The sequence below is a fragment of the Ananas comosus genome, linkage group 16, assembly GCF_001540865.1.
Source record: "Ananas comosus cultivar F153 linkage group 16, ASM154086v1, whole genome shotgun sequence".
Taxonomy (NCBI): Eukaryota; Viridiplantae; Streptophyta; class Magnoliopsida; order Poales; family Bromeliaceae; genus Ananas; species Ananas comosus.
The window spans coordinates 6,938,823-6,954,266 of record NC_033636.1 but is presented as its reverse complement, the minus strand read 5'-3'; the positions used below and the strand labels follow the sequence as shown (position 1 = coordinate 6,954,266).

The 15,444-nt window shown below is 37.1% G+C and overlaps 1 protein-coding gene across 1 annotated transcript; it reads right to left on the bottom strand.

Moving 5' to 3' along the window:
• LOC109722269 lies at window positions 1,228–5,717 on the bottom strand. Its single transcript, XM_020250243.1, has 4 exons — window positions 5,265–5,717; window positions 3,471–3,915; window positions 3,059–3,174; window positions 1,228–1,854 (listed from the first exon to the last, which is right to left on the bottom strand). Exons 1-4 carry the CDS (start codon window positions 5,635–5,637, stop codon window positions 1,433–1,435), a joined length of 1,356 nt encoding a protein of 451 aa, XP_020105832.1. The 5' UTR covers window positions 5,638–5,717; the 3' UTR covers window positions 1,228–1,432.

Sequence of the window (15,444 nt, the reverse complement as noted above, 5' to 3'; positions counted from 1 at the left end):
CAAATTATTTAACTTCAGTTAGTCAATTGTACTTTGACTTTAAAATTTAAGCTTATTGCTTATTTTAATAAATCGATAGTTGTGAAAATCGCATGAAAAAAAAAAAAAAAAAAACTAATCCTAAAAGATAAACAATGTATTCAAATTTTGAAGTCAAAATACTATTTACTGGCTCAAATTAAACAAATTTAAAATGTTAAGTAGTAAAATCAAAATTTTAAAAGGTTGGGCAGTAGAATCAAAATGGTTCATAGTTCAGATGAGTTTTGTACTTTTTTACCATTTTAAAATATAACTCAAGTAATTCACCAATATATTTACAAGAATTTGAATTTTTAGAAGAATATATTTGTTACTTCTGATTTTGTAGAGATCTCAATCTAGCTGCAGAAAACACTGGGTGAAGCCAATTTGCTGTCAAACTTAGCACTGTTATTCCGATCTCACAAGTAAAGCATACTCCAAAAGTTATATCATAATCGAATTATCGCAATCTACACAATCCAATAGCTTCTATGAAAGCAAACAGCATATTTTTCTAGTGAATTTTCTCACCGTACGAGAGGTGGGTGTTCTCCTTGCAATCTCAAACAGAGCCTTTGCTGTTATGAAAATACCTGCAACTTTCTTTTAGAACTCTCTCACACTATCACTACAATAACACATCATTGTAATAATCATGCGCATTGCCGGTATCATTTTGTGTTGGCATTCAGTTAAATCGAATCGGGTACGCCCATAAGCGGGTTCGATCCGACGGATATTATGTTATCTAATTGGATTGGAATTAATCTCGCTTTCAAATTGGAAAGTTAGTTAGAAATAAATCCTAGTCATATTAGGATAACAATTAATAATCGATTTGGCCTTATCTCTAACGCCATAAGGATTTTGGAATCCCTTATAAATATGCGGGTGATCCCACATAACGTAATATACGGAAAAGAACGGAAAATGAGAGAGAATAAGAAAATAATAGAGAGAAACCACATCCTCTATTGACCTATTATTCTAGAGGGACTTGAACGGTGGATTTGCGATCGTGCTCGTTTGTAGTTCGATCCACCGCGAGTTCGGAGCGCAAGAAGATTTTCAAGGACGATCCAAGGAACGTGAATCAATCTAAACGATCCGGGCTCATCGCGTTGTTGCGCGAATCGCTTCCGCAAAAGGTACGAACCAATACTTCCGCTGCGTTCTACATTTTGAAACCAACAAATTCAAAAGAAAGACTAAATTCATGTACACTGTATATAATGTACTAGCGAAGTACCAAAAAATTTTGCAGGTTCAATTCTGTTCAGCAAAAACTCTGGAGTATGCACAAAATTCATAGTACATGATGTCAAACTAAAACTAAACAGCTGGTCGATGAAGCACATGGTAGGTTTGACGAAATAAAAGTCAGCCTTGCGAATTGCTCGGCGTGTAGTTAGGAAGTTGAGGCAGATATCTGAACGTAAACCATCTGCGTATAACCATTGAACACCGAAGGTTCTAATCTTCCTAGTCCAAGCTTTCGGAATAAACCGTACCGACCATCTTCAATGATCGGATCGGGTGCACGGGCAGGGTCGTATCTGGTTTGGTGAGTAAGCGAGGGACCAGCCACAGGTGGGAGCTCCCAATACACATCCAGCACCGACTCCAGAAACCTGCTGTTCTGAAAATGCTCTGCGTAGGAGATCGCCTTATTGCTATGGTTGAAGTCATCGCGCATGTACCCTCTAACGCCCCACCATGCGTCCCCCTTCCCACATAGTTCATCAATGTCCACAGCTTTGTCCCAAAACATTTTTCTTCTCGACCTTATTCTTGCTTCATCACTATCTCTGAAGCAGCTATGCCCACCACCTACAGTGAACAAATCAAACTATACATGATGAACGGTCAAAAATTCCCATGCTACAAGCACACAAGATTAAAATTCTTATTATCGAAAGAGTTGGAGACAAATTTAAGGCAGATAAGCAACTATCCCTCCACTGATTGCAGCCCGGCGCAGAGCATGACAGGCAGAATGTTCAGTGGCAAGTGTATATATAATTAGTAATTACTAGCACGAGAATCAAACAAACTATCTCAAGAGCATAAAAAGAGTCTGCAATTCATTGGATTGTAATGGTTCAGTAGCAATTAGTTTTCAGAAAATAACTGATGCAAAGACAGTTGTACTACCTACAATTACTGGCCAAAACCAGCCGGGGTGCTATACTCTATGTGGTGACTGGTCTCATCATAACCTTTACTCCTTGATCAAACAATAGAAAATCATCAATAGCAATCATTCAAGCCCTGGATGTAACAGATATGATCTAATGTTGAGCAGAATAAGCTGAGATCTAGTACTGACACTACAAGCCCCTTCATAGCCCCAGTACATCCTTTTATTCCTACACTTACATCCCAACTCTTAGTAATGAATTCTGTTGCTGGTCACATGAAATTTCTTTTGCCAGCACATTACATAGATTCGATGTACAGTTAGAGCAACAACTTCCATGGAATTTTCACGAATCTCACACACCAACCATTCTCTAATCGGATGGACTTCTGAAACATCATTTTAATCCACCTATTGTTCTTCCACTTAAAGCTGCTTTCTTCTTTAAGATTTCAGCACCAATTATCAAAAAATATCAGCATATATTGCATAATTTCTCATTAAATTAATTAGTTTCTTTTCATTGATTAAAAATTTCCAAAACAAATTCCATCAGAAACACCAATATCTACAACACTACATTTTTCAAGCTTAAATTCAGCCCTAGAACATGTCATGCATAAAGGCTAGGTCGCATCTTCACCTTCAGAATAATAAATTTGTCTGCTGCTCCCTGCTATGTCATCGACCGTTTATTCTTGCTTATCGCAGCAATGACATTTTAAATATAGATAGATATTCCAATAAATCATATATTAATAACAGAGCCAGATATTTGTCTTACCATTATTATGAGATTAAAAAGAAAGATAAGATGAAGATTTGAAATTACAAGAAACATTTTGAAACAGCTACTGATGCACAATGTACCAACCAAAGGACAGGAAAGCAAACCTCTAATATAAGATTGATCACATATCTGCCTTAAGGTGTAAATATCTCCAGTTCCAGTGTCATAGTTATCCTCAAATACGAGATTCTGGAATCCAGCTCTTAGTGCTTGCTGCGATCTGTACCAGTAGATAGAGAAAAAAAATTGAACTGTTTAAAACACATTCGGCTATAAACATGAAGGATAATATTAAAAAAAAAACCTTTGAACTGCACACCTCATGCTTACACAAGCGCATGTAATAGGAGTAATTTGTTAGGTATGATATTCAGTATATGGTGGAAAATGAATGTACACCACATGAAAATGAATGTACACATATCAGCAAAACAGAAAATAAAGTGATCACACAATGAGCAAAGTGACTATAACAACATGTAGCAACATCTTATGCTTCAAATAAAATAGAAATACCTTTTCAACTCATTTTGGTGATCATCAAAGAATACAAGCACCCGACTAAGATCTGAGATTCCATGTTGCTTCATGACTTTTCGCCAATCAACAGTCCCAAAATCTACAAAGTTTTTCCCTGCAAAATAAGTGCAATTTGAATCAACATATGCGGGCCCCTTCTTCAGATACTTCTCCGGGTGGCGGGGCGAGAGTGAAATGATCCGGGTTTCTGGCATAGCTTGTCGTAGAACCCATGTTGAATGCCCCTTCAAAACACCACTCTCTATCATTAGATTAGGCTTAAGCCAACGAGCTATGAACCAAAGCCCGAAGCTGTGATCAAAGCCCATCCCATACTTATTGTTCCTGATGGGCCGATTCTCGTAAATCAGCACAAATTCTTCCAGGCCATTGAGCAGATCCTTTGTTGTCCACTCTACTGTTTTCCCATGTTTCGATCTGCCTTTAACCGAGAACAAGAATCAAGAAACCATAGCAACTAAGAAACTACTAAATGCATTACTTGAACAACAAGTTATATAATGATAGGTCAAAAAAATCTCATTTTCACTTCATATCTTGCATCTAGAGGAATTAAACCTAACAGAAATAAATAGCAACAACCAAAGCCATATGGTAGCCGAAATCAATTCAATCCAAAGAGTTACAAATGCAAATCCTAGTATCTATCCTTACAAGAATGGAATTAAAAAAAAGAGAGATGCTTTTTTAAGAAATATAGCAAGATTGAAGCTTAACTCTTAAGAAAACACTTTATGAGGTTCCTTGTGATTTGATAGATATTTATTCATTTCCTGCATCCCAAGGAAGAGGACATTTATTGAAGAAAATAAAAACAACTTTACTCCATTCTTTTTAACCTTCCAAGATATCTAGATTAGCATCTTTTACAGAAGAATAATGCCATTCCCACTCCAAAGAGTTTATGTTTTTCTTTTTTTTCATTTTTTCCTTCTTCTTCTCCTTGACTGTTCCCTGAATGATATGTTAGGATTACCATGACATGAGAAGTGTAAGTATCTTAATATTATGGATTTCACCAATGAGGTCATACCCCCACCTACTCTCAAGATTTGCATAGCAATATTAAATACAGAATAGTCCTGGAAACCCCATAATCTCTGCTATTAAAATCTCATATCAAAATACTAAGGCTCTCTTTGGATACACGAACATCTTATTCGGCATAACTCTTCGACTTACTCAATAAACATGTAGTTGGTAAATGAGGAGTGTGATCAAATATCTAGAATGGCATACCATATTCAGCTTTCAGATCAATTTTTTTGGAATAAGATAATTTACTGCATAGGTAAAATATGCAATCTTACCAAATAAATCATGGATGTCAAAAACCCTTCAAGAAGCAAAAGATCAAACTTCTAACTTCCAACCACAAGAAAAATCTTCGTACCAAATAAATTATCATTGGATATCTTATCCTAACATCCATATTTCGTAAATTTCTTTAATTTAAACTTGTAGTATTTAGTAGAAGAATGTGATCAAATGCCTAGAATGGAATATCTTATTCGGCCTTCAAGATAAAATATGTTCTCTTACCAAATCAAAGAAAATCTTCGTAAGTTATCATCATTAAATAATTTATTCAAGACGTAGCAAACGGGGGCCGAAATGGAGACGGAACAAAAGCTTGTAAAACCCTAACTTTAGAGTTCCAAGAACTCTTCAGATCAACGAGATGACGCAAAATGATTACAACACAACCACATCGCCACGAATCAAAAGGAAAAGAGGAAAGAGATTTGGGGGGGATCCGGAGAGGCTTACACCAGGGCACGCCGAGGATGCCGAAATCGGAGGCCAGGGCGTCGCGGGAGCCGGAGAAGAGAGCGGCGCGGGCGAGGGGGTCGTAGAGGGGGACGCAGGCGACGGGGCGAGAGCGGACGAGGAGGACGACGAGGGCGGCGCCGGCGCCGGCGCCGGCGAGGAGGAGGAGGAGGAGGAGGAGGCCACGGCCGGCGGCGGCGGTGGTGACGGGGACGCGGGCGTAGGCGGAGATCCGGGCGACGAGGGAGGGGGGCTTCCGGGTCTTGGACTTGTCGCCGCCGCCGCCGCCGCCGCCGTGGTCGTCGTCGGCGGCGCCGGCGCCGGCGTCGGGGCTCAGCGGAGCGCGGCGAGAGGAGAGCACGCTCTCTTGCATGGTCTCGGCTCGGGAGGCGGGAGCGCGCGGGTGAGGCGAGAAGTTTCCTTCGCGTTGCTTCCGCTTTATCTCTTTTTTATTTTCATTTGGGGTTAATTACACCAGTAAGTCTCCAACCTTTCCACCAATTTTCAATTGGATCCCCAACTTTTTTTTTTTTGCAATTAAGTTCCTAATCTCTTAATTTCATTTCAACTTAGACCCAGTCGTTAAATAGGTGTTAAAATTGACGAAAAATGGCACGTTAGCACCATGTCAGCGCTACGGAGTTGCCATGTCAGCGCCATGGTGGCGTTGTGTCAGCGGATTGCAAAAAAAAAGGTTGGGGACCCCACAGTCGCGCAATATCAGCGCCGTTCAATTTGGTCCCCAACTTTTTTTTTTGCAATCCGCTGACACAACACTACCGTGGCGCTGACATGGTGACTCCGTGGCGTGTTGATGTAGTATTTTTCATCAATTTTAACACCTATTTAACGGTTAGGACTTAATTGAAATAAAATTAAGAGATTAGGGACTTAATTGAAATGAAATCAAGAGATTAGGAACTCAATTGCAGAAAAAAAGAGGTTGGGGACTCAATTAAAAATTGATGAAAAGGTTGGGGACTACTGGTGTAATTAACCCTTTTTATTTGGGCTTTTTTTTGCATCTAGCCCCCTAGAAAAAATTTATTTTAAAAATAGCCCTAGCAAATTTATATTTACACCTCATCCTGCAACGCAGGCGCCACGTCAGCGCCACGCAAGCGGGGCTGGTATATGGTATTAATTTGAATACGGTAAACCACTCACCTTGTCCAAACACGACCGTGTCTAGAAAAATTACAAATATATGTATTTTTCGCAATATAAATATTGAAAAGAGGAATAAGAAGTAGGGATGTCAATGGGTATGGATACCTGAAATATTTCTGAACCCAAACCCGAATAAATTATTTATATCCATAATTTATTTTTATTTATTTATACAATATATAAAATATTTAATAATATTTATCCCTTAGATTTTCATTCAACGGTATAGATTTTTAAAACCCGCCGGGTTCGGGTCCGAGTTCGGATTTTTGGTCGGGTTGGATATAGGTATAGATTTTTAAAATCCATCGTGTTCAGATCCGGGTTCGGGTTTAATTTGACTTTCAGGTTATGGTTCGGATTTTTGAAAAAGAGAAGAAGAGGAATATAAATATAAAACACGATGAAATTGAACACGGTGAATGGTTCACCGTGTTCAACTTGCTAACCAAGCTCCTAGCCCGCTAACGTGGCACTTGCGTGGCACCAGCGTGGCAGGGATAGAGTTATTTTTACAATTATAAATTTTTAGGGCTACTTTTAAAATAAAATTTTTTTAAGGAGCCATTTGCAAAAAAAGCCTTTTTATTTTTATCTTTATTTCTTTTTTATTTTTTGGCTTCTTCGGTGGGATCGAAATGCTACTGCTATACGGACAAAAATTTTTGTGGCCATCGTCTGCGTACGGACGCCACGTGGTCCATCCGATGGCCATCCTTTCTCTTTCTTGTATGGGCCACACGGCGCCCATCTGAACTGTTTTTAAACTATTAGTTTGTGAATAGTGCCATAAAATTTTTGTCCCGGCTACATGGAGTGTATATTTCACAGGACAAAAATTTTATAGCCATAAAATTTTTGTCCCTGCTTCCTTTTATGGATAGCCGTTGTATGGGCCACACGGCGCCGCGTGGCCGGGCGCGCCCATCCTCGCTCTACCCTACAAGGTAAAAAAAAAAAAAAAAAAAAAAAAAAAAAAAAAAAATATATATATAAACATGGGCCTCAATTTTTAGAGAGAGAGAGAGAGAGAAGCTGATGCAGACAGAGAGGTCGCGGATGGGTGCACGCTGGCCACGCAGCACCCATCCGCATCGTCCCCAAACTTTTTAGTTTGGGGACGATACTCATATAATTTTTGTCCTATCTCATGCCAGACTCCATCCAAAAATTATTAATTTTCTATTTATTATATTAATTTTTTTAATTTTATTAAAAATTATTTGAAATTTTATGAACTTTAAATTATAGGTGTAAAATGTACACCATCATATTTTAAAGTGTACAAATAGAATTTCTCTTAACATGTACATGGACTCCCTCAACTATCGGCAATTCTAAAATAGATCCATGAACTTCAAATTTTTTTAGCAAAAAATGTGCATAACTTTTCTACACTATAGACCGCTACTAATTGATTATTCATATTTCAAAATTTTAATTTTACTATCCAACCTTTCAATTTGATCAATTTAAATTAGTCAACGTCACTTTGACTTCAAAACAGTTCATAGTTAGTTTATTTAATACGATTTTTGTAACTATAAATTTATTAAAATAAGTAGTTAATTTAAATTTTATAGTGGAAGTACCTCTAATTAATTTAAATCAAATAAATTAGAAGGTTAGATAGTAAAATAAAAAAATTGAAAGGTTAGGTAGCCAATTCAAAACAGTTCATAGTTAGCTTATAAGCCTTTTTAGCTAAATTATAATTTTGGTCCTCAAAATATGAGTTGCGTAATATTTTGGTCCTCAAATTTTTATTTATTGTAACTTTTAACTTGAATTTTATAAATTATTGTAATCAAGTCCCACAATTTATAGTTGATGCAAAAGTAATGTGAGCATATTAATTATTATCCTATCATTGTCTCATTGATCACAACACTATTATATTACTTTCACGTTGACAACAGATCAATATTTAGTCAACTAAATTATGTTCTAGAACTTAAATACAATAGTTTAGAAAGTTTGAGCTAGAAATTATAATAAATTAAAATTTGGGAACCAAAGTGTCATGGACCTCATAGTTTGAGGGCCAAAAGAGTAATTTAGCCTCTTTTTTTATTTAAGTTTCTTTTAGTTAAAAAGCTAAAATTTTTCTTAAATTTATAGCTTAATTAGCTATTAATAGTTAATTAACTTACTTTTTTATTATTAAACAGTTCAAACTATTAATTTAGTTTAATTTGGCGTAAAGCAATTTAAACAGCTAAATTTGATGCAGTTATCAATCAATTTGATAAAATTTCCACTTTTCTTGGCTATTATCACTTAGTTCTAAAAATTAAAAGTTGAGAGAGTCTCAATTTAAAAAAAAAAAAAAAGTTATAGTTTAGAGGGCTATTTTAGAATGGTCTAAAATTAAGAATCTCCATACATTTTTACCTATTACCTATGAGTTCATATTTTTCTAAATTTTTGAATCTTAGAACTGAGCTATTTAAACTTTAATATAAGATAAGATGCATATATAAGCATAGATGTGCCTAGTTCTGGATAGGCCTGAGCAACCCGACCCGATTCTTCGATCGGGCACCCGTTTTTTCGCAGGTCTCAGACCCGATCCGTACTTTGGGTCGGGTGGGCCCATAAAATTGAAAGCCTAGAAAAAAATTAGGTTAATTTCATACAGATCTTTACAAATATAGTGAGTTACAAAATATATATATATATATATAATTATGTTTATAATGTTATAAACTCACACTATATACAAACACCTTAGATATGTAAGTTAAGTTTCTAGATAATAAAATTGTAAATTAGACCCTTTCGCATAAATGTCCACTATTTTGTGATTTAGCAAAATTAGGTTGTCTTTTTAAATTTTGCACGTTTGAGCTGACTTTTTAAAAAATGATCAAGATTTTCTTATTCCTTTTCCTCTCTTGTATGTTTCTCTCTATCTCGTTTCGTCTCTTCCTCCTCTGCCTTCCCATATTGCAGTGCTCCTCCCCGCCTACATCACTCATGTTTTTCTCACTGCCAACCGCGGCAGGCCCTGACACCCTGGTCTTTCTCCTCCGTGTCCTCGCCTTCATCGACAGTGGCATAGCCCCGCAAGGGTCCTTATGATGACTGTCACCACGAAATCTGCCACCACATAAGGGCGGCGGCAGCAGCAGCAGCACACCGCCGCACACTAAGTGGTTTATTTGGGGGTTGTCCACCGACGGCCCCCTTAGCAATCGTTGGTGGGGGCGGAGCCGTGGCTGAGGAAGAAGCGGAGGCGTTGACGTGGCAACGGCACAAGAGGCTCCACAATTTGACTATATTTCGCTTGTTCACAGTGTGAAAACAAAAACAAAAATAATATACAACAAGAAAAAAAAGAAAATGAAGAAACAGAAAAGATAGAAGAAAACGTAGCTCTATCATAGATAACTTGCACTATTTAAGTCTAATTTACATTTTTGTGAAACTGTCTTGCAATGCTTAATAAGTTGTTGCACAAGTAAAAGACATTTTGCACTATTTGACAGAATATTATACTATTTTATAGTTTATTATACGTATCAACTAGTGCAAATATATAGTCAAGTAGTGTAATATGTAATTGTTTACAATATTTATAAATATTGCAATACAATTTCAAATAATGCAATAGTTTAATTTATTTAATGGATAAAGAATAAAGAAGAAAATACAAGAGTGTCCGCCACCACAAAAGGCCCGACCCGCCGCAAATCTGTCCCTGACGAGTGGTCATTTATGGTAGAGATCAAATTTATTTAAGTTTTAATTTGGAATTAAGTTTGTAGGATCATGACTTGGAGCAGACTTAAGAATCTGCCATTAATTACTCCATACTTGCAGTGTTGAGAAATTCTCGATTAAAATACCAAATTTAATACAAATGATAGAAAGAGACCTAGTATAGAGACGAACTTTTATTGATATAATTTTTAAGTACATGGCATAAGTAAGAGCATGCCCCTATTATACATTAGTGAAATACTTAGTTTATTGACTTGGTAGTCGTTCAAAATTGAGCGGCTTAGTTTAACAACTTGGCGATCAGATTTATTCAGTTTAGTGACTTGGCGGTCGCTTGATTTGGACTTAATTTTGCTCAGTTTAGCAAATTGGCAGTTAATTGATTTGAACTGGATTTGCTCAATTTTGCAACTTGGCTGTCGATTAATTTGAACTTAATTTGTTCACTTTAGCAAATTGGCGATCAAGTGATTTAAACTTGATTTTCTCAGTTTTAGCGACTTGGCAATCGATTGCTTTGAACTTAATTTGCTCAGCTTAGCTACTTGGCGATCGATTGATTTGAACTTAAATTTGTTCAGTTTAACTACTTGGCAGTCGATTGATTTGAACTTGACTTAGCTCCTTTAGCGGTTTGACGGTCGATTGATTTGAACTTAGTTTAGCGATTTGGTGATCAATTTATTTGAATTTGATTTGCTCAATTTAGCGACTTGGCGGTCGATTGATTTGAATTTAATTTGCTTAGTTTAGCGACTTGGCAATCAATTGTTTTGAACTTGATTTGTTTAGTTTAGTGACTGGATGATCGATTGGTGTTTGAACTTAATTTGCTCAGTTTAGTAACTTCACGGTCAATTGATTTGAATTTAATTTGCTCAGTTTAGTGACCTGGCAGTCTATTGATTTAAACATGGTTTGCTTAGTTTAGCGACTTGGCAGTCAATTGATTTGGACTTGATTTTCTCAGTTAGCGATTTGGCGGTCGATATATTTAAATTTGTTTTGCTCAGTCTAGCGATTTGGCGGTCGATTGATTTGATTTTGATTTTCTCAATTTATCGACTTGTTGGATGATTAATTTGAACTTGATTTGTTTAGTTTAGCGAATTCATAGTCAATTGATTTGAACTTGATTTGTTCAGTTTAATGGCTTGGCAGTTGATTAAAATTGAAATGCTCAATTTAAGGATACGACAGTTGTTTTAAGATTGATGTGCTCTGTTTAACGGCATGACAATCAGTTTGAAGTTGAGCTGCTCAATTTAACAACATGGCGGTCGATATGAGGAGTTAAGTTTAACGACATGGCAGTCGGTTTGAAATTGAGATACTCAGTTTAGAAACATGACAATCTAATTGAGACGGTGCTCAATTTAGCAATATAGCAGTTGGTTTGAGGACTTCATTTTAACGACATAGCGGTTTGAAGTTGAGGTGCTCAGTTTAGCGACATGGCAGTCGGATTAGATTAAGATATTTAGTTTATCGACAGGGTTGTTTATTTAGAGTTGAGTTATTCAATTTAATGACTTTGCAGCTATTTAAATTTGCATTGTTTAGTTTAACAACTTTATGGTCGTTTGATTCTGGCTCATGCGTCAATTAATTTGACTCAACTAATTTAGCTTGGTTTGAATATTTGATCTGTTTCAGTTCGGACAAAGTCGGTTTGCATGATTTTGATTATCCCTAAAGTTTGATTTGAACCTTTATTTAGATTGGGTTCAAGTTGAATTGATTTAAACTTTTTGTATTAGCTAGATTTGGATTGAGCCTCCTTAAAGTTGTTTGGCCCTGTTGAATTTGGTTTGGGTTGGTCTGAGCAGAACCCTTATTCTTTAGTATCGAGTCTACAGGCACCAAGAAATTTGGTGAAATTTTATTTGAATGAACTTACTCTAAAAAAATGGTTGCCTCCTAGGGATGACAATTCAGCTCGTTGTTCGTGAGCCAGCTCGTGTTTGACTCGAAATGAGCTCGAGATTGAATCACTCGTTTAGTAAACGAGCTGAACACGAGCAAAATTTGTCAGCTCGTTTAATAAACGAATTGAACACGAGCTGCGGTAAGCTCGCTCGTGTTCAGCTCGATAATAGCTTGAATACATATATTTTATATTTATATAATTTATTTAATATATATATATATATATTTATTTATTTATTTATTTATTTATTTATTATTTAATTTTTAGCTAAAAAAAAAAAATCGGAGCTCAATTATAAAAAGACCCATCTATATGTAGAGCTTTAACCATTAGATCAAAGTCTAATGTATAAGATTTTATAAATTTATTTTGTATACATATCTAATGCAATCTATTTTACTTATTGTTCGTTGGCCAACTCGTGAGCCAATTAACGAGCTGAATTTTTCGACTCGATACTTTAATGAGCTCGTATCCGGCTCATTGACACCCCTACCTCTACCTAGTGTACAAGTACATGCCATGCATCATAGTAATTATTTTATGGTTAATATCCCAAAATCAAAATTCAATTGGATTAATATGATCTATAATATCTAAATAACATAAGAATTTGTAATTTTCAAAAATCGAAGAAACCCCATAATCAACAGTAAAAAAGAAAAAAAAGAAAAGAAAAGGAACTGTTGAATTTCTAAGATACAGATGTTCAAAATTTATGACATTTTTTAATACAAATTAAGGCATTTTACATGTCATAGAATACACCGAATTACATCTTATGCACGAGGTGCATACAATAATTTCCCTTACTCTTATTATTGTCTACATCTTTATTTTGTCACACCAAGATTTCGTTTTTACTGGCCTTTCCTATTATTTGGTTGGGGGAGTAAGCAGGGGACTGAGGGAGTAGGGATAAAAATGGATTTTGAGAAGGCGTATGATCAAATCTACTGGCCTTTCCTATTTCGTACCTTGGAGTGGTGGGGATTTGACACGAAATGGATCAACTGGATCAAACTTTGTGTTTGTAGCGCCAAGGTCGCAGTTTTGGTTAATGGCATACCGACAAATTGGATTAAGATGAAGAGGGGATTACGACAGGGCATCCCTCTATCACCTTTCCTCTTCCTACTCATAGCAGAGTGCCTTGCCAAGCTAACGGACGAAGCATCAACGAACAACCTTATCAGCGGGATCGGTCCCTCTGACGAATCAAGGGTTCACATTATCCAATTTGCAGATGATACCTTCTTCTTCTGTGAGGCCAAGAAGAGATATATGAGAAACCTCCTTTTTCTTTGGAAACTTTTCGAATAGGCATCGGGAATGAGGATTAACAGAGAGAAGTCGGAAATTTTTTATATGGGCCGGGTAGATGGAAAAGCGAGAAGGCTAGCACATATACTCGGATGCAAACTCGGTAGTTTACCCACCAAGTACTTGGGATTGCCGTTGACGACCAGACCCCCGTCCAAGGAGGATTGGAGGGGAATCATCGGCAAGATACAGAGTAGAATCAATGGATGGCAAGCGAAACTTCTGTCGCGGGGTGGCAAACTCATTCTAGTTAACGCTGTTCTCACTAACCTACCCGTATATTATCTTTCAGTGTTCCAGACACCCAAATGGATAGTTAAACGCATCGAGGCATTACGACGGGATTTCTTTTGGAAAGGTGGCCTCACCTCGCCTGGCAAGGGGTGCCTCGTGTCTTGGAAGAGCATCTACAGGAGCAAGAAGAAGGGTGGGCTTGGTATCCTTGATATGGCTTTGATGAACCAAGCGTTACTGGTCAAATGGTAGTAGAAATTCTTTACAGCACCTGAATTACAATGGAATAAGTTAATCCATGTTTTGTTCTATCTAAGGAGAAGATCAAGGAGGGTCGGAGCTTTAGCCCGTTCTCCTTTTGGTGGAAGGGGGTACTTGCACAGAAAGAGATTTTTAAATGGGGAGTGTCCTATAAATTGGGCAATAGGCAAAGCATTGATTTTTGGGAGGACCGATGGTGTGGGGAAACCACACTTCTGTCATATTTTTCGGAGCTGCTCCCTTTCTTACCCCGTAAAAATCTAGTAATCAGCGAATGCTCCGATGGTAACGAATGGTGTTCGCACAAGATTCTAAATAGTGCCAACACTACTGTTCAACGACTACACCCAAGCATTGCGGCACTCAAGGAAAGGATCTCCAGCTACAGAACCGGTCCAGGAACGGACAATGTGTATTGGCGGTGGAACCCCGATGGTCGATTTACTGTGAGTTCTACATATGCTACGTTAAGCGATGGAGGAATAAGGGATGCCAGGACTTATGAGATATGGAGACTTCGTACCCCCCTTAAAGTGAAGATTTTCTGTTGGCTCGTGCTTAAGAAGAAAATTCTCACTGTAGATAACTTGTTAAAAAGAGGTTGGCTTGGAAATACAAGTTGTGTGCTTTGCGGGTCGGATCTAGAAACAATTGATCGCCTATTTATGCAGTGTGTATTCTTTAGATTCCTTCTGGTGACGTCAATAGAGGATGTCCAGCCACGAGACTTAGGAGATGACATACACCGGGTGTGGGATATTTGGAAAGGTCGGAAGGGGGCACAACCCACAAGTAACGGTTTAAATGCTATTATAGCTTGCTGGTGGGTGGTGTGGGAGTCTAGGAACGGATCGATTTTTTTGAAGGCCCAGGCAGACCCGCTACGAGGGACTCATAAGATCAAACACCTGCTGGCTCAGTGGGGGAATTTCTGACCTATAGATAGATCTAGTTAACAGTAGAGCGGACTTAACTGTACCTTGTAAATCCGTCTTTTCTTTGTTCCCGCCACCTCTGAGGCCTTTGATGCCTCACCCATGTAGCTTAATTCACATCCTGAATGAATGAAGCGGGTAGCATGCTACCTTTTTCTCAAAAAAAAAAAAAAAAAAAGATTTCGTTTTTACAACCAAGATTTTAATTTAATAAACGAATCAACAACATCACAACAATTTTAATACTAATAACATCAAAAGATATCACCAAATCACTAGTATAAATTTTACGCTTCAAGGGATAGGCATGCAAATACACCTTTTTTGAAGGATATGAATGAATAAATTTGTACCTTAGTAAAGGATTGTAAAATTAGGAAACGAAACCAAATTTAGATCTATAAATAACATGCAAGTGTGGTTAATTCCAATTTTTCCGAACGAAATACACAATCACTTGGCCAAAAAAATCTGGTGGGAATAGTTTTCGACGTGAGACTGCTTCAATCGTTATTCATCAAACTTTAAGATTTGAGCTAATCAAGTGATGGACAACAGACGAAATGGTAAGTTTTGTAACTTTTAATATATTGAAGTAAAT

Excerpts from the sequence above, each read along its gene's own strand:
- LOC109722269 (XM_020250243.1), bottom strand. The coding sequence starts at position 5,637 with ATGCAAGAGAGCGTGCTCTCCTCTCGCCGCGCTCCGCTGAGCCCCGAC. Across the intron at positions 3,175-3,470 it reads CACCAAAATGAGTTGAAAAG|ATCGCAGCAAGCACTAAGAG; the intron begins GTATTTCTATTT and ends CTACTGGTACAG. Across the intron at positions 1,855-3,058 it reads TGATCAATCTTATATTAGAG|GTGGTGGGCATAGCTGCTTC; the intron begins GTTTGCTTTCCT and ends TGTTCACTGTAG.